This window comes from Phyllobates terribilis, unplaced genomic scaffold (genome assembly GCF_046119375.1).
Source record: "Phyllobates terribilis strain yellow unplaced genomic scaffold, ASM4611937v1 Scaffold_11__3_contigs__length_659146591, whole genome shotgun sequence".
Classification (NCBI taxonomy): Eukaryota; Metazoa; Chordata; class Amphibia; order Anura; family Dendrobatidae; genus Phyllobates; species Phyllobates terribilis.
In genome coordinates, this window is record NW_027362771.1 from 473,507,213 (window position 1) to 473,532,294 (window position 25,082).

Consider the following 25,082-nt stretch of genomic DNA (forward strand, 5'->3'; position numbering starts at 1 on the left):
TCTAGGGGAAGTATTGGTTCCCCAGCTGAGTATAGCATCCTAATTCCTCTATGTTGCCTTATGGGCATGACACTGATCTTGTTCTACACTGATGAGGGGAAAACACCCCGAAATAGGTCCTCTGTAGATGAGTTTTTGTCCTGGTATTTGTCTCTGGTCATATTGCAAGGCTTGTCATGGGGTCAGAGATCAACTTATAGGATAACTACCTCTCCTGGATGGTATTTGCGAGGGTTTCCTTCATCTTATGAGTGCGCTAATTTATATCTGTAATATCTGGAAAGTTCTGGGATTTTGCTGACGAAGTGTGTCAGTTCATTTGCAATATACAATGTTATTAGTTCAGTGAAAATTTTTGACTATTAAGGAGCACAGACTATTTTTTGTCATCTTTCGTAGTGAGTCAGCGACAGCAATTCATCAGCACTGGGAGTTACCAGTGACCTTTCCTCCTGTTACTGGTTTTCTTGAATTTGATTTCATTCATCTTCAACCAAGAATGACTAAGTGCTCCTGACACAGCTTCTGGGGAACCTCGCACTGCTCAGGACTTTGTCTTTTGGCTGTAATATAAAGGCTTGAGACTGGAAGAAGCGACTTATTCCTGGAAAATGCTCTCAAGTGTTTACCAATTTAGAATGGGAGGGATAAGGTTTGTTCAGAGCGAGATTGCGCAATGGTCTGGTGATATTATCAGGAATCTTTGGATTAAGAACTATTGTCAGAGACTGTGACATGAATCTTCCTAAAGTCATAGCTTTCCTGGTGTGTAGTTGATGGTGTATACTGACTCCACAGTGAGGGTCAGAATCTACTGCAGAAAGTGAGAAATTCTACTTACTGATGTGGTACATAAGTATCTTAAAGGGAACCTGTTACTTTCCATAAATGCAATTTATATATTGAAAAAATATTATAATTGATTTCTTTTTTCAATTTTACTTTTTTATTTATTGATCAATTATCTGACCTAATAAATGCAGCTGTTTTCCAGAATCTGGCGTAATTTTTCTTTTGTTTCTGCACCTCTCCGTTCCGTTTCTGCACCTCTCCGTTCCGTTTCTGCACCTCTCCGTTCCGTTTCTGCACCTCTCCGTTCCGTTTCTGCACCTCTCCGTTCCGTTACTGCACCTCTCCGTTCCGTTACTGCACCTCTCCGTTCCGTTACTGCACCTCTCCGTTCCGTTTCTGCACCTCTCCGTTCCGTTTCTCCATTCCTGGCTCCATCTTTGCTGTATGTAAATTCTAGTCTTACTAGTTAAGTGGGCGCAATCCTCTTGAGTAGAACGCCCCTTTGGCTAATAAAACTAACGTTACATACAGGAAATAGGGGGTTATATCTTAAGAACAGAGAGATGCAGGAACAAAAGCTAAATTGTGCCAGATCCAAGAGGACCTTAACATTTACACCAGGTAAAAAGTTGCACCTTTATGGCAAGGAACAAGGCCTTCTTATAGCAGGGCAGAACTAATACCAGGAGTCAGGTAGCCATTGCACCTAGATATTTCCTTCTAGCATTTTTATGCTTATGGATGTTATTCCTTAGCTACTGACAGATATAATGATCTGGAGTGGTCTAATTGGCTCCTAAAAATTATAGTAATAAATTCTTAATCCTCAAGTCTTGACAGTGAAGCTCCGCCCTTGATTAACATTGGCTATGTGGCAGGGACATCAATCTAGCTTCTTTATAATACTATATATCCTCTATTACTGTAGTATTTTTTTGTTTCCTACCTGTTGACAAAAGTTGACTTATTACCCATCAACCAGTGTCAAGTGTTCTCGTCCATATTTGCGTAATTCTGAGCCAGTTATTGGATGAACAGAACTATTACACATTAGTTTTCTGCTTAGATTCAAGATCATCTCGATTTGTATGGTAAGTTTTTATAGAAACCAGTCATCCCTGGACATCTTACTGTCTCTGTATACCTGGCTTTAGTAATGACATGGTGTGTTGGCACATTACCGCTGTGATTAATCACTGGCCTGTTCTGTGGATGCCACTGTGGTCAATGTGGCCAGTGATTACTTACAAAGGCCACATGTCGTGACGACACGTCATAAATGGAGAAGGCCGAACAGAAACTGGCGGGGGACCAGAGAAGCATCGGCACAGGATTGGTCCTTTTGTTCTTGTATATGATGGGACCTGTATGAGGATCCTAGTTAAGACCTTTCTGTAGAGTTCTATCCTGAGGATCTAGTTATGTTTTTGCAAACGTGAGAAAAGCACTGGTGTTACTCCTGGACAGCAGTGCTGAGTTTTTCTACTTTCTCATGAGTCCCACTTTGCTCTGTGCTTCTCATATTGGAGTTACGAGCGCTGACCTTGAGGCTGCAGAGACGTGAAGTTCTTTGGATGTCCTGTGACTTTCTGGATGGGCTATTGCTACATTGTGCCTGTACTATTGGCAGGCCAGACTGCTGAGAAGATTCATCTCTATTCCATGTCTTCTTTTGGAAATTATGTCTCTCAATGTGGTTCATTTGAAACATTGAACCACAGAAATTATTTTGTAACCCATTCCAAACTGCGGTTTGCTCAGGTTCTTGTTTTCTATGTTGGATGCAGAATGGATTGAAGACACAATGAAAGTATTAGATTTTTTCCTGATAAAGGTGGTGCAGTTGTTTTTGGAACCACCTAAGGAGTGTAAAGGTATGTGCACACGATCCTTTTTGGCAGCGCCTTGAATGCAGTATACTTTATGCTGCGCCCAAAGCGCTACACGCAGGTGAATCCGCATGTGTTCATTGAACCATGCGGATTCACCGCATCCTATACATTACACTGATAGAATTTCTCTTGCGAAGACTAAAGTCTCCACAAGAGAAATTGACATCCTGCGGTCTGTGAAGACGCGCCACATGTCCGTCTCCGCGGGTGATCCGCAGGAGCACAGAGACGCACAGTGGACATGGGATTTCTTGAAATCCCCTCCACTATGCTCTAACATCTGGCCACTGCGGATTACACACAGCACAAGTGTGCACATACCCTAAATGCTTTTTTACATATGTCGTCTGTATGTTGATAAGATTAGTTTTGAGTATAGGCTACTACCTCATGACACTTGCACACACAAATTACTGAAGTAAGGCTTTAAGACTTGGTTCAGACCGCCATATACAGACTGCAATGCACTGAGCATCTTCTGACCCCAACTTCCAGCCTAATAGGCATATATACATGTATATGGACCATGAAATATGGCCTATTGCACCCAGCAGGGAACATCTGTAGCAATGCAAGTGCCCCTTATGGCTTATATTATACTATTTGTAGGCACAATAGATCTGCTGCCGGTCTCGGCCTCATGCCATATGTTACCCCTGCACACTGACGTTGAAGGTAAGTGAACATTATGGCTCTTTTCCTGGAATCGTTGTGCTGTTCCTTCACTAGTGACTTGGTATTACATACTGTTCCGAGAGCATATTAATGCTGTTGATCATCATAAGGACTTCTTGTGTTCATTTCTTTTCCCCTCTGTTTAAAGTGGTTTTCCAAATTTTTTTTTAAGTTTTATTCTTTTGTTTGTGTTTTGCATATCCAGTTTCAAAATAATAAAACTCACTGACCGCTGCTCCCACACTGCCTCTTTATTGCTACCACAAGTCTTTTCAGACAGACTGCAGAGGTAAAGGTGACATGACGGCTACAGCATGTGACCCCTGCAACCAATCACTGGGCACATCCATCTTGTGCAGTCTAAATCAGTATCACTGCTTAGCTCAGTGATTGGCTGCAGCGATGACATACTGTAGTTGTGACTTCACCATTGCAGCCAGTCAGGGGTGCAGCTCTGGAGCAGCAGTCTGTGATTACATTTCTTTTTGTTATTTTTTAAATTGGTCAATTTATTTATTTTGTTTAACTAGAACAAATTGACCATCTAACCTATTGCTATTTTTCCTCTTTTGCAGGACAGCCCCGATATTTGCAGGATTTATGCCGTATTAAAATTCGCTACTGTATTGGACTACAGAACCTCAAGCTACTGGATGAGCTCCCCATTGCCAGGGTTATGAAGGACTACCTAAAACACAAATTTGATGACATCTAAGTGTGGGTGTGCAGTAGAAAAAGAGTAATGCTAAGTGTCACTATTCCAAATGTGGGTTAGGCTATTGTCTTGCACAAGTATATCCTATGCAATTTCTGATGTGGGACGGAGTCAGAAGGCGGGTATACAATTTTGTTTTTATCATTTCCCTTAATAAAAAGTGACCCAGAAAGTCTTAACACTTTGGGGTTCAGGTTTTGAGGTCCATGCTTTCAGTTTCACATGAATAATTACCTTATAAGCTTTTAATAAACTCTTCTTTAATTTATTTTTTCCCCTTTCCTACTTGACACAGTGCAAATTTGGGTACAATGGTACCACTTTATCCCCCTCTCTCCCAATCTGGGTTCCCCTTTTTCCTTACTGTTTACATACATCTAAGGCAGTAACTTTTATTTTAGCTGAATTGTTTAATCACTAATGATGGCACTAGTGAACGGACACTGACCGACCGGCTGCCTGTCTTGTGTGTAGGCGATGGAAACATAATGCAAAACTTGTTTAATCTTCAATTGTGCACACATCTATGAGTATGGTGGGTTTGGTGTCTTCGGCTGACACCTGAAAGTGGATCTATCACCAGATTTTCCAATAAAAACTATATCTTAATAAGCCGTGTGCTCTGTCATGCATCATTTTCAGGCGTATACGCCTACTGGAGGCGAACACCAAGATGTAGTAGATTGTGTCTTGATTGTCCACCTTCAGTAGGCGCATACGCCCGAATCCCTTTTTGTAGGGCGTTTGGGCGCATGTCCCGACACGAGGCAAAGATCGCAGTGTGACAGCACCCTTAGACCTGATGAGTCTGTTATACATTCTTTAAAAATCCATGTCAGAAAAGCGATGTAATGTTTTTCAAATATTTCCTGCCTAATATTAAAATGACAATTTTTTTCAATCCAGCTCTAACCAGTATCATAAAATCCTTATTTTAATTTCAGGATTATGCTTCCATTCTACCAGGAAATATCAAAGTACATACACCAGCCTCATCAGGTCTAAGCTATCTTCTTAATAATGTATTCAGTTAATCAAACCTGGTAACAGATCCACATTAATGTATACCGGACTCCCACTTTCCTCCCTATCCAGCCATTTTTAAGCCTGTTAAATAATTTCTTTCCTCCATAGGCGTATCCTTTATGTTATAGGTGGGAACAGATGTTAGTTGCCTGCCGAATAACATATCGCCTTCAGTGATCTACCAGCTTGAAGGAGTTTTCAGAGTTTGAAGGGAAATATTACAGCTGATTCACGCTGCCTGAACCACATTCAAAATGTAGCCAACACCGGCTGAATTATTTTAGCCAATTGGGTTTTATTCTGAAATTCTGTGGCATTTTAGGGTAAGCATAGATGGTCGGGAGCATGCCTCTTTAATGACTAGTCCAAGAAACCAGTTACTGATGGCTTCTTCTTGCCCCAACACTACACTGACTGGTCAGACATGGGACACCACGCCACGCCAGGCTGACTAATCAAAAGAAGAGCTATGGATACTGGAAGGTAGGAGGCGGTTTACTTTACTCCTGTCCGGTGACCACAGATTACTGACTCTGTGCACCATCTCTAGTCTGTTCCTTTATGTCTGTGTATACGGAGAGAGGGGGACTGGGTCGAAGCTGCCAGGCACCAGTCTTTTAGACTAGTCATCCGAGATGCATGCTGCCCTGGGATCTTTTAAAATTATATTTCAGAGAAAACATACACGGCTGCAGTAACGCAGCCAGCGTCTAATTCAGCTGTCAGGTTCACTGTAAATAACAAGCCAACCAGTGTTGAACTGATAACTCTCCCGCTGGTCAATCTCCTCCGCTGAAATGTTCCCCGGCGGTCTCTGTTTACGTCTCTGCAGCGATTATGCACAGTCTTCCACTTGACCTCTGCAGCCAATTTAATTTCCTCCCTCTGGGAAATCTTCGAAAACTCCATCAAAAGGAAATCTTCATTTTACACTTCCTCATAGCATAAAATAGATACAACACATTGCGTAACTACATATACTTTTGCTTTACTTATCTTGTACTGCTTTCATTTCCTTGATGTTTCCTTTCTCCATTCAAGCTAACTTCACATTTCGGCTGACTCTGTTCATATCTATGTGCTTGAACATTGAACTACTTGGTTGTAGACCCAAAAACGTAAAACGGATTTGATGGCGGACCCCAATGTTTTATTATTATTTATTTACTATTATGTCAATCATTTTAGCCATCTTTATGTTTTTCTCAGCATTTTGGGTTGTTTGCTACTTTTTGAATATACTCATGTCTTTGCTTTTGTTTTTTCTGGAGTCAACAGAGAAAAGAACGCACAGAATTACATCTCCATTCACTTTTTTACGTAATGTGTTTTTGGCCCTGAAACATTATAGTGGGAGCAGGAGATAACCAGAGACCAGTGCATTGTAGGAGTCTCAGGTGGTCATTACTTAGAAGTAAGCGCGTGCGTCACTTATCAGGCAGGAGGGTGCAGATACGCCTCTGTATGCACAGACAACCTGCCAAACTGAAAGCAGCCATGTAAATGAATGGAGAAGAGGGATGTGATCACTTAAAAGCAATACAGAGTAAGGAAAGCAAAGTATAACTGCAGAATAACCCTTTAAGTCATAAATACCAATGTAGCCAAAGGATTAGCCCCTCCAGAACCCTCCTGTTCCTGTACATCCAGGACCACCTTTTCAGGAAATCATTTATTTCCATTTAGAAAACAATTCTTTATTAAAAAAAAAAAAAAAAAGACAAAAACGTTTTTAAATGAATGATGCAGCAGATCAAAGCAACTTGGTTACGTCATACTTTTTTCTTTTATTACCATGCTGTGAAATATATATATATGAATATATATTTTTCTTTAACCCCTTTTAGGCAGCATTATGTTTGCAGTTAAACATACCTTTATTTTTTTTTCTTTCCCTCTGCTCCGTGACTTTGTTTTCTTTCATGTGTATGGTGCTATGGTGTCTTATTTATATACATAATTAATAAAAGTCACATTTTGAAGAATTGTGAGTTTTGTGTATACATTTATTTTTTTACTCTGTGGGTGTAATGCTTAGTGGTAAGTGATTAATTTATAATGGGTGTTGTTGGTTTATACTGGTAAGCAGATTGGGGTACCACAATGACGTAACTGAAATGATCAACTGTTCAGAATTGCATTAAAGGGGTTGTCTTGGATAAGAATGTTGACTTAATTTCAGATAGATGTGATCTGACTCCTGGTACCACCTACCCCTACTAATCAACTGTTTGAAGGGGCTGTGAATCTCATGTGACTCTTGCGGCCTCTTCATGTTTTACGTCCCCCTTTCTACACTTGGTATAGGTGGTATTTCAACTTTTCCCAAGGAAAAAAGGAAGAGAAGTTCCAGTTTCATAAATAGTTCAAAATGTATTCTTTAAAAACAGATTCCATAATCAAATTTACATATCCGGACAAGGAGCAACGCGTTTCGAACACAACAGACCTGCGTTCTTTATCAGAGCTCTGATAAAGAACGCAGGTCTGTTGCGTTCAAAACTGTAAAAGTTGAAGAAACTGTGACACTCGTAAAAGTGAAAAAGTCCCTTCCAAAAACTGATCCACAGTGGTGGTGACAGTGGGACCCCCACGGACCTGACATTCATGGCTAATACTAATAGCAGATATTCTGATACCTGGAAGCCCCTTTAAGGCTCTGCACACAATGCATCTAAATCCTACATTTGACATACACTCCCTGACAGAAGTTATGTCGCTTATCCATGTTATGTAAATGAAAGCCTATAACCTGATGTTAAATTCATCCATTGGTTTTATAAATTACTCTTTTAAAAGCTGAAACCCTCCCAAATTTGGTTTAGGTTAAGAAAATAAATTGGCATCAATGCTGAAATATTGATCATTTAATGAACACAGAATGGTCCGATTTTGGCAAGACAAAAGTTTAGTCGCCCACAGAAAGTAATGTGATATTCAAACATATAATTATCTTAAAATACAAATATATGTTGCATAACATTGGTGAATGAAGTTGTGGTGCTATTAGAGTCATATTTAATATTTTGTGTGACTTCCATGAGCTTGAAGGACTGCATCCATGCGGTTCAACAATGATTCATACAATTTATTAATGACGTCATCAGGAATAGCAGAGAATACAGTCTTACATGCCTCTCAGAGTTCATCTAGATTCTTTGGTTTTGTCTTCCAAGCTTCCTCTTTCATCCTACCCCAAACCTGCTCAATGATGTTCTTGTCTGGTGACTGGGCTGGCCAGTCCTTGAGCACCTTGATCTTTTTTGCCTGGAGGAACTTTGTTGTAGAGATGGATGTATGAGATGGAGCACCACCCTGCTGCAGAATTTGACCCCTTTTATGATTTGGAATGTAAGAGGTAGCTAATACTTCTTGATATTTTAGGCTATTGATATTGCCTTCCACCTTGCAAATGTTTCACACACCCCCATACTGAGTGTAACCCCAGACCATGATCTTTCCACCGCCAAATTTAACTGTTTTCTGGGTGTATTTTGGATCCATATGGGCTCCAGTAGGTCTCCTGCAGTATTTGTGGCGACTGTGGTGTAATTCTACTGAAGATTCATCAGAGAAATGCACCTTCTGCCACTTTTCCAGTGTCCATCTGTTTAGTAGGCTGTGGGACTTTGCAAATGCCACATGGTTTTTTATTTGCCTTTTGTTTAGTGCTGGCTTCTGGGCACTGATTCGACCATGGAGGCCATTTCGAGACAGAATCCTACAAACTGTTCTAGTTGACACAGGGACTTGAGGTGACCAGGCCTGTTGGAGCTCTGCAGCAATGTAAGAGGGGCTTGCTTTGGATATTCTAACCAACAAACGTTCCTCCTGAGCAGTTGTCTTGCGGGGTCTGCCGGACCTTGGCTTGTCAAACACATCTCCAGTCTCTTCAAATCTTTTTTTAATTCTTTGTACTTGACGCTGAGACACATTAAAGGTGCCAGCCACCTCTGCAGTGGATCTGGTCTTCAGCCTCTTGATAATCAAGGCTTTGGTCGCAGGGTGGATTTTTGGCATGTTGTCAGAGCTGAAGTTGCAGTTCAAGTGAAGGTCTGGGGTGCTGGGTTTCTTTTTATACACACCCACTAATTAACCGATCATTTACTGAGCACTGGTGAGGATGTAAACTAGGATTGGGTGCATTATATGACCAGGCGACAAAACTTTTGTCTTGCCAAAATCTGACCATTCTGTGTTCATTAAATGATCAGTATTTCAGCATTGATGCCAATTTATTTTCTTAACCTAAACCAAAATTGGGAGGGTTTCAGATTTCAAAAGAATAATTTATAAAACCAATGGATGAATTTAATGTCAGGTTATAGGCTTTTATTTGCATAACATGGATAAGCGACATAACTTCTGTCAGGGTGTTCATAGGAAAAGATCCCGACATTTTATCAAGACTTTCCATAGAGTTCCAATTCCCAATAGATGTCAAAAGAGTACATATAATATACGTCAGGATGACTTCTCAGACAGCCGAGTCAAACATTGTTCTCATTTGGTTATATGTCTATGCAGAAGATTTTGATAGAGGTGATAACAGTACACCTAAACAGCTTAATGACTAATTCAGCTCTGTGATATCTGAATTTGCTGGGGTCTTCACATTACAAGAGATGGTGTATTCACGTGTATTAGTGTAAATCATGTATGCATAAACTAAGACGAAGCGTAGAGCCTGGACTAGAATATAAAGCTTCTATTCAAGGTCATGTATTCGGATGAAGAAGCCTCAGCATTATTCCTTCTCCCCATAAGAACTGTCTAACAGCTGAGACCTACAGAAAGGATACTTTAGTGATCAGACATTAGCTCTCTCAATAAGTGAACACCACCCTTTCCTTACCTCCTTGTGTTGTACAGTATTTACATTAATCATGAGTTATCACTTTTTGGTTACTATTGTGACGTGGCCGAGCACCATCAATACAAAACATACAACTGTGTTTCCCATAATAAAATATATGAGGAGCTTTAGACATACCAATGAGTCTTGTAATCAACCAAAATACTTTTCTAAATGCCTCAATCCCAAGATGCGTCATTCCTTAGTAATGACAAGTGGCCACACAAGCAAAATCAGACATTTTCCAACATTTTGGCAGAAATTCCAGGTGGTTGCCAGATACGTCACACCTTTCTTTGTCTCTAGTTAGTATACCGTAGTTTTCGTTTATTCACATTACAAACTGTTAAAATTAGCAAAAAAAAAAAATGTAACTAAGAAGTTTTGAATATTGAGTCTTGTGTGCGCTGAACGTCCATCACCATCTTTAGGCCAATGTTCCCATGCAACATATTGTACGTTCCTGCCCTGAAAATCTTACTGGACAAAATTAAATCTTCCCTGCTCATACGTGTTCACCAAAAGGTTTATACAAAGGACTCCAAGCAGTGAGAATAGACAGCCTTATCATTTTTGGGTTTCTGGACTGGTAGTCATATTGTGTAGCCTATATGGTCCTCACTCCACACTTTATACTTGTAGGAATTTGAGTGCCATGAAGTACACATAAAGGTTTGCAATGGTAATCTAAAGCAAGAAAGCACAACTTGTGATTCAGGGGCCACATGAGACCCATTTTCCGCAGAGCTACAACTGTGTCCTGGTAGTTAACAAAGACATGGCGGTCAAAAAACCGCATGAGAGTATAGCGTGCTACTGAATAATTACACAATAATTCACATCTTCCCTGCACTAATTCCGAATGTGAAACTTGCTCCTTTTAGACACTTATGGCATATACTGCTGATATACCATAAATGTTTCAGATGGTAATACCACTTTAGATGTGGCCCTTTGATCAGAAAAGGCTGTGTATTTCTATGAATTAAACTAGGCTATTACGCAAAGGTGACAAGGTAAAATTTCCCACCAGGCAGTTACAAAGGTGAATTCAGAATTACCTTAATGGATATTGATGTACTAAATCCTAAAACGGACAGTCCAGACTTCAAATATCCATAGATAAATAGAAGAAATTCAAAAGTCCATTACCATAACATCTATTTCCACTGGGCTTGACTTTGTGAGTTCAACTCTGCCTGAGCTTCTGAAATAGTTCCCCGGCCGGCAGCCACTATCTCAATGTCCATGATGCAGACAAGTAACTCCTTATGCAGATGGTGATGTCACCTTGAATGGCTAGGAGGTCCTGCTAGGTCCTGCACACTGCGTTATCCTACATGTTTCAGAGAACTCTTGTCTCCTTCGTCAGGGACTGTAGTATTTCTTTTCTAAGGATCCACAATTGGAAATCCTATTACACACACAACCCCAGATGTATTAACACCAGTCCTCATTTTATGAAAATGCAAAGTGAACAAAAGAGAAATCTAAATGAAATTGATACCTGGTGTGACCACCCTTTGCCTTCAAAGCAGCATCATTGCACTTGCACAAAGTCAGGGAGTTTGTAGAATTACACAGGTCTACAAAAAAAAAACAATTTCAGGTGCCAAGGTTTTTTTGAATGGATTTAGGGTATTTTGAGGGTGCTGAATTCAAAAACCCCGTTACTTTTGCTGAATTGGTTCTAGTTTTTGAGATAATTCATCCATGAAAATAATGCATTCCCTCAATGCGACTTGTGTGTGATAACAAATGCAATAGCTTTTGGTCTGTCTTTTGACTCTTTAACAATGTCTTAGCTAATGAAATATCCCATATAATTTTAAAATTTCAATTTGTAGCCTTACAATGCTATAAAAGCGACTTTTTACAGCCAAAATTCTACTGTAATTAATAAACTATGAAATATCTCGGAAGCTAGAGCCAATCGGGAAAAACCAAAGTCATATTCTTATTTGGCACCATAAACTTAAAGGGAATCTGTCACCCCCTCAGAGATTTGAGACCTCTAATATAGGCATACATGTTATAGAAAAGTAAATCTATACATACATGTATGGCCTATAGTAGAGGTCAGCTTGCAGAGAAATATAGTTTTATAAAATCTGTTCTCACATGCTTGGCATCCCCTGGACACCAAGAAATCCCCCGCCTATCTGAAGTGGTGCAAGTTGGAAGGTCCTTGAGTGTATGGGACTGCATTTCACCAAATGGACTTCGTGATTAGGTCAGGATTAATGGTGTCCTTGATGCTGAGAAATACAGGTAGATACTTATCTATCATGCAACAACATTATTGAAGCATCTGATTGGCTCCAAATTTATTCTGCAGCAGGACAAGGTATTCCAAATATACAGCCTAAGTCAATAAGACTTCAGCGTAAAGATCAAGCAGTCCTGGAAGTGATGACATGGTAGCCACAGAGCCCTGAATTGAACATAATCGATCCTGTGTGGGATTATATGAAGGGACAGAAAGATTTGATCAAGCCTACATCCACAGAAGATCTGTGGTTAGTTCTCCAAGATGTTTGGAGCAACCTCCCTGCTGAGTTCTTTAAAACATTGTGTGCAAGTGTACCTAAAGAAATTGATGCTGTATGGAAGACAAACGGTAGTCACACCAAATGTTGACTTGATTTAGTTTTCTCTTTTGTTCATTCACTTTGCATTTTGTTAGTTGATAAAAAAAATATTAACACTTCTATTTGTGAAAGTATTCTTACTTAGCAGCATTTTTTCACACCTGCCTAAAACCTGCACAGTCCTGTATATACACACAGTGTAAGTCGTGTTCACACTTTTTCTTCCTCTAATGGTTTAATATTGTCAATGAACCATTTTTTCAGTCAAAATCACCAACAGTATCATAGCATCAGACTACATTGCTCTTGTTGTTAGACATGTTCCCACATAGCGGAAACACTGCATTTTTTTCTGTGCAGAACCTTTATCGCATTTAACATTTCAAACTAACTGGATGTGTTTTCATGAAAGCTCATGTCCACTGTGCATCTGAAGATGCTGCTGAATAGTGTTTTTTTTGGGTGCCTTTTTTTCTCCTATAGGCTTGTAGGTTGAGCCTGAAAAAGGACATGGAAAAAAAAAAACACAATCACATTTTTCTGTGCAAAATCCTAGTGTATCTGTATAAAAAATAGCGGTCAAATCTGGCAGTCTATTCTTTATATCTGAAGTTTTGGGTACATACCAGCTTTCTTTTTACATGTATGGTGTTGATAAGGATGGTGGTGACCGAAATGAGAGACATTTTATATGAATTCATGTAATGCATTTCTCAAAGACCGTTGACCTGATGGCACCTTATAGGGAAAAAAAAGTGTTTTGAAAGTGAGAAAACCCCAAAAATCAGGATAATGAAAGTTTCTCTGCAACCCAATGCCAACGTTTCCAATACAGTTATATGAAAAAGTTTGGGCACCCCTATTAATCTTAAGCTTAATGTTTTCTTAAAATTGGTGTTTTTCAACAGCTTTTTCAGTTTGATATATGTAATAACTGTTGGACACAGTAATGCTTCTGCCTTGAAATGAGGTTTATTGTACTAACAGAAAATGTGCAATCTGCATTCAAACAAAATTTGACAGGTGCATAAGTATGGGCACCCTTATCATTTTCTTGTTTTAAATACTCCTACCTACTTTTTACTGACTTACTAAAGCACTTTTTTTGGTTTTGTAACCTCATTGAGCTTTGAACTTCATAGCCAGGTGTATGCAATCATGAGAAAAGCTACTTAAAGTGGCCACTTGCAAGTTGTTCTCCTGTTTGAATCTCCTCTGAAGAGTGGCATCATGGGCTCCTCAAAACAACTGTCAAATGATCTGAAAACAAAGATTATTCAACATAGTTGTTCAGGGGAAGGATGCAAAAAGCTGTCTCAGAGATTTAACCTGTCAGTTTCCACTGTGAGGAACATAGTAAGGAAATGGAAGAACACAGGGACAGTTCTTGTTAAGGCCAGAAGTGGCAGGCCAAGAAAAACATCAGAAAGGCAGAGAAGAAGAATGGTGAGATCAGTCAAGGACAATCCTCAGACCACCTCCAGAGAGCTGCAGCATCAACTTGCTGCAGATGGTGTCACTGTGCATCGGTCAACTATACAACGCACTTTGCACAAGGAGAAGCTATATGGGAGAGTGATGCGAAAGAAGCCGTTTCGGCAAGCATGCCACAAACAGTCGGCTGAGGTATGCAAAAGCACATTTGGAGAAGCCAATTTCTTTTTGGAAGAAGGTCCTGTGGACTGATGAAACCAAGATTGAGTTGTTTGGTCATACAAAAAGGCGTTATGCATGGCGGCAAAAAAACACAGCATTCCAAGAAAAACACTTGCTACCCACAGTAAAATTTGGTGGAGGTTCCATCATGCTTTGGGGCTGTGTGGCCAATGCCGGCACCGGGAATCTTGTTAAAGTTGAGGGACGCATGGATTCCACTCAGTATCAGCAGATTCTTGACAATAATGTTCAAGAATCAGTGACAAAGTTGAAGTTACGCAGGGGATGGATCTTTCAGCAAGACAATGATCCAAAAACCGCTCCAAATCTACTCAGGCATTCATGCAGAGGAACAATTACAATGTTCTGGAATGGCCATCCCAGTCCCCAGACCTGAATATCATTGAACATCTGTGGGATCATTTGAAGAGGGCTGTCCTTGCTCGGCGACCATCAAACTTAACTGAACTGGAATTGTTTTGTAAAGAGGAATGGTCAAAAATACCTTCATCCAGGAACTCATTAAAAGCTACAGGAAGCGACTAGAGGCTGTTATTTTTGCAAAAGGAGGATCTACTAAATATTAATGTCACTTTTCTGGTGAGGTGCCCATACTTATGCACCTGTCAAATTTTGTTTGAATGCAGATTGCACATTTTCTGTTAGTACAATAAACCTAATTTCAAGGCAGAAACATTACTGTGTCCAACAGTTATTACATATATCAAACTGAAATAGCTGTTGCAAAAACACCAATTTTTATAAAACATTAAGCTTAAGATTAATAGGGGTGCCCAACCTTTTTCATATAACTGTATATCAGCAGGCATCAGCAGCTCTTTAGGACTTATTAAATCAACTGCAGGTCTGGGTCATTGTGGTGTGTCTGCCACCCCTGGCTGACGGTATGCGGTAAGTGTTGTATCCGTGTTACGGCCCTGAGTCCTCTTCAGCTTGTCATGTTCAGGTCATGTTCCACGTTGTGGTCACTCCATACATTTTGTTCGTGTTCACATAGTGTGGCTAATGAGCTTAAGAAACTTGTCACTTTAACACCTCCTCTGATTGTTGCTCTCTGCTCTGCCATGAGGAACTAAACCACAACCTTTTCCATAAACCTCCTGATCCCTTCCTAATTAACATACTATAAGGCGTCTGATCTTTCATTCTGCCTCCAGTGCACCATTCACTGCTCAAAGAACCGGCTATAATCCTTGTCATACTTCTGCCTTGTAGCGGAATTGCTTATGTCTGTTGTCTTAGGACTGTTACATGGCAGATATAAGTATGGCAATTGGAAATTGATCACAGGACAATAAAAGTATAAAACTACATTTATACTTCTCATAGTTCTGCCTTCTAGCAGAATGACTATTGTATGTCGTCCATGGAAAGCAGATATGGCATACAAATGTTACTTGTTCTAAAGCTTACTGGCAAATCTAAAGATGGCAACTAGAAATGGATCACAGAAGTGAAAGTATGCAATGGAGAAGGGATCACCTATAAAAGTCAACATATTTTTTTATTAAACATAGCCTTTCTTTTATCTTTTGCCAGTTCATGTTTATTGGGTATGCCATAGGTTGATCCCCTATATTTGGTTGTGCCCTCTTTTTTCATTTATTAGAAATGGATCACATCTCTCGAATAAAAGGATAAAAGCGCATTTAAACTTTTGTTCTATGATCTTAAAGGGGTTGTCCATTTACATATCCTTTAATGTGTTAGCACTATAAATATATATAGCTTACTAATATATTTGGAATTCCAAACATTCCCCTGTCTTCAGATATCCGCATTAGTCCTGGATACTGCCAGGTCCACTGCCGCAGAAGAGTATCCTATATTGGTACGTAATCAGTGCTGTGTTTTAAAATGACTGGCGGATTGCTCATTTTCCTAGATAAACTAGTCCACTTCTGTGTCTTTGAATAAGCCATGACAGATAGAGTCTGGTCTAGCTAGTGAAATAAGCAGTTAGCCTCATTCACATATTTGACCAATTACGTGCCAACAGAGGAAACACTAATTTATTGAGCTGAAGTGAATCTGCCGGGATAACGGAAGACCAGTGTTACACGCACGCCGCCTAAGTTCAGATAGGGGCGGGACCGGTTACATGAATTTGTTGGAATCCTGAGGGAACCGTTACTCAGGGCGACCATAGGCTGCAGCTTCTCTCAGGCACACGATAGATTCAGTTGCTGACCAGACACATCTGACAAGAGTCTTCATGAACGGTAGAACAGTAACATTTAATGAGGCACGGCCAGTGCAATGCAAATGTCTCTTTGAGCAACAGGCTCCAGTAATAACAGTACAGTCTCCTTTGCAGCACAGCAGTACACAGTCTATTATCCGGTAGCACAGTACAGCACAGTTTTATTGCATACACAACCACAGGCTTTTCCTTCACAAGGACTCAATAGTACACAGCATTCTTTATCCTGCATGGAGATGGAGGGGGGAAGGGTGTGATGAGGGAGATGAGCTATGACAGTCCTTATCTTCCTGGCTGATAATATTCCACACTGTTAGCTCAGGGAGTCTAACTGACCTTTGTTTAGCTTCCCTCCTGACCTGAATTCTGTTCCCTTGCCTTCTGTGAGATACAGATCATAAGCCACCTTTCTCTTCGGCTCCAGACAGACCGTAAACAACTTCCCCACAATCCCCCCTGGGGCTCTGCTAAAACACTCCCCTTCTCCTGTGACTGTTAACCCCTGTAGTTGCTGGATGCTTCTGGAGCACAACACTTCCTGTCTCATGTGCTTGTGTTACTTCTAATAGTTGCTGAATGCTGTTAAAGCAACAGCACTACTTCTGCATGTCACATTCTGCAACAGCACTATTTCTGCATGTCACACACTTCCCTCCTTTTTGAATGTCGTCCTCAACATTCGTCTTAATTGGTCAAATTGACCAATTCTGAGACAGTGGTGAAAGTTGGATAACTTTCTATACAAATTGGCATTGTCAAATTGGTATAACGTTCATAAACATTGATAACAACCTAATCTTACGACTTTTTTCTTGTAGGATGCCTGTAAGAAATAAACAATTACATCAATCAGCATCTCTTCAGCTGGAGCTTTTCGTACGTCTTCAACCAGCTCTCTCTCTCTATCTTTTAACTGTTCTTTGTTTTTACAAAGTCTTTTAAGGAAAATCAAAGCATGAAAACTAGTCTTTCTATCAGGCAACATCTTCCATACTGCCTCTCGGTGGTGAATACCACTCAAGTGGGCTCACCTGGTCCGCAGGCAGAGATACCAATTTCCAGTCGACAGTCCTTGGCACTTGACTCGGTTCACCAAGTGTCTCATACGTCAGCATCACGGGCCTCCTCACTTCTCGATTCGACATCCTCCTGGTGGGTTGTTCCTCAGAGAGCACGGGTTCTTCGGTCACAGAAGTTTCTTCCTCCGCACTCATTTCCCGTGCTTCCTCAAATGCTCTTGGAGCTGCCTCTGTAAGTTCCTGTACTTCTCCTGAGTCACTTGTTTCCGCACGGTCTTGTAATTCCGCTCCTCCTAAGTGTCGATCGTTCTCTTCAGGGGTCGTTGTTCGATCATCAAATCTGAATTGGACTTCATCTATACTCCTTGGTACGAACTCTAGAGCCTCAGGATTTAGTTCACTCTCCTGGGGATGGTACATCCCTCTCCTTGCCGGTCCGAGAAATACAACTGTGTGTTCTTCTCCATCGGAACTTTCAACCTGGTTAAAAACTGTATTAGTTCCTGGAGGAATGTCTCCATGACGTCTTCAGCTTCTTTCTCCCCCAGCTCATCCATTTTTCCATTAATGGCAGCTAACAGTTGCCTGCGGTTGTGTGCTTTGGAAATCTGTTCTACTGACATCTTTATATGTTCTGCTACTGTTCTCAATTCTTCACAGGTTAACTGAACAAGCAGCCCACTAATTCTGTCTGTTTGTATTTCCACATCCATTGCTGCTAGTGAGTTTTTCTTTAGGGCTGGTCCTCTTTAACTGGTGTAGCAGAGTTGAGTTGAGGTGCTGTGCTGCCTTGTTTTTTCAGACACTTTTCCTCTTCTCCCTCTACACGCTAATTCCTGCTCAGGATTCCCCGTACGGGCCACCAATGTTACACGCGCGCCGCCTAAGTTCAGATAGGGGCGAGACCGGTTACATGAATCCGTTGGAATCCTGGGGGAACCGTTACTCAGTAATATTTAATGATGCACGGCCAGTGCAATAAAAATGTCTCTTTGAGCAACAGGATCCAGTGATAACAGTACAGTCTCCTTTGCAGCACAGCAGTACACAGTCTATTATCCGGTAGCACAGTACAGCACAGTTTTATTGTATACACAACCACAGGCTTTTCCTTCACAAGGACTCAATAGTACACAGCATTCTTTATCCCGCATAGAGATGGAGGGGGGAAGGGTGTGATGAGGGAGATAAGCTATATGACAGTCCTTATCTTCCTGGCCGATAATATTCCACAGTGTTAGCTCAGGGAGTCTAACTGACCTTTGTTTAGCTTCCCTCTTGACCTGAATTCTGTTCCCTTGCCTTCTGTGAGATACAGATCATAAGCCACCTTTCTCTTCGGCTCCAGACAGACAGTAAACAACTTCCCCACAATCCCCCCTGGGGCTCTGCTAAAACACTCCCCTTCTCCTGTGACTGTGTTAACCCCTGTAGTTGCTGGATGCTTCTGGAGCACAACACTTCCTGTCTCATGTGCTTGTGTTACTTCTAATAGTTGCTGAATGCTTTTAAAGCAATAGCACTACTTTTGCATGTCACATCAGGACACCTTTGCAAATACAATATGAGATTATATCATGACATTTTATGGTATTTATATTCGCCACACTTGTGTATGTATGTATATATATAATAATTATATAGCGCCAGCATATTCCGCAGCACTGTATATATACACAGTATATACACACTGCGGGTGAAATAAGTATTGAACACGTCACCAATTTTTTAGGTAAGTATATTTCTAAAGGTGTTATTGACATGAAATTCTCACCAGATGTCGGTAACAACCCATCTCATCCACACAGGCAAAGAAATCAAACCAGAGATGTTCATAAATTAAGTTATGCACAATAGTGAGAAATGACATAGAAAAAAAGTATTGAAAACATGAAGAAAGGTGCGAAAAGCCATGGAAAGTCAGGACACAAGCTGAAATCTATTAGTAATTAGAAAGCAATCATGCCATTTAGTGAAAAATAATATCAGATGGTTCAACTGATGCCCTATAAAAAGATGTCTCATTACCAAGGTGGCACACAAGAAACCTCTCATGATGGTAAAACCAGTGAGCTACCTCAAGACCATCGCACCAGTATGTATTACTTTATGGTCTATTCTTCATGCTAAATATGAGACCTGAATAACCTCTGCAGATCTATCCGCTCAGCATATCAGTATTCTAACTATTCTGCACATGTCCTTCTTGGACCCCAAAGTTATTCTAGGACCCGATGCCAGGGTTTCAGACTGATTGCATGCTTTGTCTTCCCAAATCTCTTGTTTTCCTAGGTTCAGCTCCCTTGTGACATTTATAATGAGGAACCATATGTTGAGGGAGCCTCCACGTACCAGTAAATATCACAATACAACTTGTAATGTTGTTTAGCACATGCCATTTCCACAATGTAATAATCCTTATTAATTGCAGCTGCCCCATTCCTTTTTTCTTTTGTGTCTAATAACTAAACATTGGATCTGTTAGCAAGAAACATCATAAATAGAACAATATGCAATGATTCTGGCAAGCAAAAAACATGAAACAGCCACTTTCTCCGTTTACTTTAAAGTGGATCTGTCACCAGATTTGAATGTACAAACTGCATACATTACTGAATAGATGCCTTAGACCTGATGAGGTTGGATTACTTACTTTGAGTACCCATATCAAAATTGCTGTATCATATTATATTCCTTTTTTAAAGTTTTCCCAGCTGATATTGACATGAACATTTTATGAGTTTAGATTTAAAAAGGAATTATACAATCTGACGTGGATTTTCAAAGTAAGTACATTAGGGTTTTGATTTTAATTCTAATAAAAAGGGAGTAGTGAAATCTTTGGCGCTTAATTGACAATGAAGGGTATGAGGATAATAGAGCACACATTCGTGATGACATTTACAGCACACACTGGCCAACCTGAATATACAAGCTGAACATATTTAATTCTGTCACAATAATTTCTCAGTAAACGAGGAACCAATTTATGTGTTTTGCATGTCATTGCTGGACTTAGGTGCTCTGGTGTTCACCAGTCCAGTTCTGGCAGAGAATCATAGAAATGTCCTGATGTAGGGGAGGCCGGTACTACTCACTAGTTGGCTATGTGCAGACAAAGTTGTTTGAGGCAGTCAAAAAGGACAAGTTTGTCAAACAAAAACCGCTCCAAGAAACGGTCATATTTTGGGAAGTTTTTCCCTTCACTTATGACAGCACCTGAGAGATGAATCTGCGCCATTACTGAACAGGAAGCCAAGAGCAAAAAAAAAAAAAATGCAATTCACATCTTTCAGTGATTTCCTGTCTTTCAGACAGAGGAGCCTTAACACATGGCTGGAGCAGCCGTGAATCATAGAGCACCCTTAGGGTGCTCTATGGCAATCTCTAGCAAGAATCGCAGTGAGTACATTGACCCAGTTGGGCACTGAAATGTTATCAGCTTGGAGAAAGCTAGATTTCATGTCTCCAGTACCTATTACCTCAAGTTTTATGTTTGTCTTACAGCTTCATGGTTTATGCGGAGTCTGGAGCCTCATGGTTGGTGTCAGGTCTGCAGCCTCAGGGTTGATGGCGGCTTTGTGTTAGCTGTATGGTCTGTGGCCTGGTGCTAGCTGTATGGTCTGTGGTCGGGTGTTAGCTGTATGGTCTGCGGCCGGGTGCTAGCCTTATGATCTGCGGCATGGGGTTGAACTTTATGGTCTGCAGCCTGGTGTTATGGCCTGCTTTTTGTGTCAGCGCTGCGGCCTGTGGGCTTGTGTTAGCTATATGACTTGCAACCTGGTTTTAGCTTGATGGCTTGCAACCTGGTGTTTAGCTGCAGACTAGTGTTAGCTGTATGGCCTGCAGCTTGTTGTTTTGGCCTGCTGCCTCTGCCTCATGGTATGGCTAATGTGGCCTTTGGCTGGTTATGACCCTCGGAGATATACATTAACATTGGACTATGCGTCTTTGCCTGGTTAGCCAGCTGACTCAGGCTGCTGCATCCAACAGATTCCCAGTCTATTCCTTCTGCTTGGGATATGAATATTGCACTAAATCAAATGTAACCATTATAAGCCAGACAGTGAGGACCACATGAAAGCGCTTCATCCATCTCACACACACAGCTTACACCTTCCCTGCCACCACAAGCCATGGCGGGGAGAATGCAGAAGAAGCAGCAAATACTACCACAGTATCTTCTTCATGCACAGAAGTCTGCGGAGAAGTCGTGTGAAGATATGCCTGGAGAAAACCGTAAGGGTGTACGCCATCCTGGATGATCAGAGCAACCGCTCACTTGCAAGGTCAGAACTCTTCGATTTGTTCTACTTAAAGGGAAATGTTTGGCAGAGACATTCTCCGGCTGCACAAGGTACATCACCAAATCAACATGATGCGCCATTTGCCCAATGCTTTGATCTAGGCTGGGTTATCATAGGCAATGTCTGCATAGATAAGATGAAGAGGTCTACAAAGATTTCCTCATTTAAGAATTATATCTTGCCAAATGGTTGCATCGCTTATTTTCAGCCATGCCCACATCATTACTGGGTGAAAGAGAAGCTGAGTGACGGTAAGTGGCAGCAAGAGCCCCTTGACAACAAAAACGCGTTCCTGTCCTGTGATGACAGCCTCGGATCAACAGTGTTCCTTCTACAAGTGAAGACAAGTTGGCACCTGCAAGAGAAAACAAAGAATTCATAAAGTTTATGGAATGAAATTATCTCAAAATAATTCCAACCATTATCTTTTTGTTCTCCTAAAACAAAGTTTCCAAACAATTTGCCGCAAGCAGCTACAAAGTTTTCATCTTTAAAACACACCCTAAAGAGGAAACCAGAGATGGAGAAACATTTTCATTGACTTCATGCAGAATATCTTTGACAGAGCTCATACAGAACTTGCTCCACCACAGGAGACAAATGCTGGTACTTTCCATCCTTTGTCATCTATCACCTTCGCAACTCTAACCAAATCAGGGTGGTGTTTGACTAAATATGAAGGTATCTCTCTCAATAACCAGCTCCTCACTGTGCCTACCCTAAACAACAGCCTTATAGGAGTACTGATTCGTTTCGGACAAGAACCTGTTGCAGTAAGAGCCGACATCCAGCAAATGTTTCATTGTTTTGTCATGAGAGAAGATAGTAGAAACTACCTCAGGTTCCTATTGCACAAGGACAATGACATCCACAACGAGGTCATAGACTACCGAATGAAGGTACATGTCTTCAGGAACAGCCTCTCACCTGCTGTGGCAATTTATGGACTGAAACGGACAGCCCAGGAAGGTGAGAGAGTGTACGGATCTGATGCTTTGTGGAGAAGATCTTCTAAGTAGATGATGGACTTAAGTCTTTGCCCACAAGTGAAGAGGCAATTGATCTGCTCTCCAGAACACAGGAAATTATGTCTGCAGCAAACCTCCAACCTCACAAGTTCATCTCCAACAGCCAGGAGGCAATGAAAGCATTTTCATCTGAAGACCATGCAACAAGGACCTCTATCTGGGTTCTGATGTTCCTCCCATGCAACACAGCCTTGGTCTGCTATTGGACATTAAATAGGTCACGTTTACATTTCAAGTGTCAGCCTGCGTTGAACCGTGCACCAAAAGAGGAGTTTTATCTGATGTGAACAGCATTTATGACCCTCTGGTTCATAGCACCATCACCATTCAAAGCAAGATACTGCTTTGAATCGACTAAGACTCGAACTTGAGTTACCTGATTCTAGTTTTATTATCACTTTGGATATGGTGATATTTTTTTTTAGGGATTTTTTTTTTTTTTTTATGATTTCTTGCTTTTTTAATTGATACCAATAAATAGTGATTTTATGTGTATTATCTGTGAATATACTGTCCCAGAACAACACGAGAAATGGAAGAAGTTTCTGAATGTTGTAGAACAAGTCCCACATTGTTATGCCTTAAGGTTCATTTCATCTGCTGTCAGAAAGGAAGCCCCCATCTTCACTGTTACATCTACAGAGGCCATGGCTGCAGAGACCAGTCTGGGGACCTCGGAGGCCAGCAACAGGGTGCATTACGAATTCGTTCCTTGTAGGGTCAAACTAAGCCCAAAACCGACATATCAAACCAGCCATCTCTACATGCTTCACATCTGTGATACTGAGGTTGGAGCTAATGTCTCATCACCTTGGTTGCTTCTCGAGCTGGTCATCTGTCATGCAGACTGTTGCTTACCTGACGTACATCGCCAAGTGCTTTATGAGAGATGGTGTCACATAAAGGACACTACTACTGCACACAGCTCACAACAGGGAGAATATCTAGATTATTGGGTTGGTGGAAGAGTTTACATGTTACGGATTCCCCAATCTGAAGATAGGTTTCCATGGTACTTGGACTTATCCTATTGTTGTGGACTACAGGCCACCAGCCATATATTTGGACTTTACAGTTGTTTATAGTTTTATTATTGCATGCTTGTGTGTTCCTTTTTGTCCTTCAGGTTCCAAACAGTGGCGGACATCATCGAAGGACATTGAGATTGGATTATTGTCGAGGAGTGTCATGTCCCATGACTTGGGAATCATACAGTATTGTATTGTTGCTGTTACGTTGCTATGCAATAAGGTTTGCCTTTTAGAAGTTTGTCATTCCTCTCTCCCAGTCTGCCTCCGTAGCTCTGATGTCAACAACAGCCCTCCTTTCGTCTTCCTCATTGTGTGTATGGCAGCAATCTTATAAAGTCACAAGTCTTACAGCTCTGGTTCAGAATAGTCTTTTTTACCTACAGCAGCTGTTACAGCTACTGCTACTGTAATTGTGCATACTACAAGAATTCAGCTTGAAAATAAACCTTCTTCTGGAATCTTTATACATGCCTCCTGCAGTCGAGTCAAGCTATTTGATGAGATCTCTTCGTGTGAGTTCTGGTACATAGAGACAGCCTAGAAAGGTGTCTCAAGCGCCCTACACTTGCAGCCTAGTTATGTAGTCAGAATAGTGCCAGATCTTTGTGTGGGGCTAGCATGAAGTAACCAGAAGTTCTCCAAGATTGAATTTTCACTGCAGTAGTTCTTTTGGCTTAAGCACCATTTGACTTTCTTAGTGGACTTATTGGGTGGTATCCTAATGGACATATGAAAAAGAGAAACATATGAGATAGTGAAGTTGAAGTCAAGTCCCTTAGCTACATTTGGAAGTAGGCATACTTAATTGCTCAATCAGCACTTAATGACAAAGAACTCAGTGGCTATTTTGAACCCGTAAGTGTTTCTTGTTAAAATTAAATTGCAAATTGCTAGTAATGAATTGATTATGTTCTGTTGTCAAACACTAGAAGAATTTCTTTAAGGTTCAAGATCTTGGCCTTAGGAGGCATTATTTTAATATAGGAGTGTCACCAATATTCAAATTGATGTTAAATAATTTTGACCAGGTGTAGTTGTTGGGCCTGTCACCCTACTTGGAACCCTGCTCTATGCCTTGTTAGGCTTGCCAGGTTCTTTTGATCTCTTGACTTCTGCTTCCATTAACATACTAAGTTTTAGTACCACTTCATAAATACTTCTTCAGTTGTTAGTTAAGTGGTTTAATAAGTACAGAATATCTAATTAAATTCAGGAAGATAACCAAGTGTACATATAAGGAAAGTCTATAAATATGGATCCTCTCCTTTAAA

General features: G+C 40.7%; 1 protein-coding gene across 5 annotated transcripts in view; it reads left to right on the forward strand.

Annotated features, from left to right (window-relative positions):
* Positions 1 to 7,085, forward strand: part of ASB7 (ankyrin repeat and SOCS box containing 7) — a 70,831-nt gene extending 63,746 nt beyond the window's left edge. For all 5 annotated transcript variants that reach the window (XM_073653369.1, XM_073653367.1, XM_073653366.1 and 2 more), the window contains one exon: positions 3,935 to 7,085. In XM_073653369.1, coding sequence (XP_073509470.1) covers positions 3,935 to 4,074 — 140 coding nt within the window. In that variant the 3' untranslated portion in view covers positions 4,075 to 7,085. The remainder of the gene's footprint in view (positions 1 to 3,934) is intronic.
* Positions 7,086 to 25,082: the final 17,997 nt, after the last annotated feature.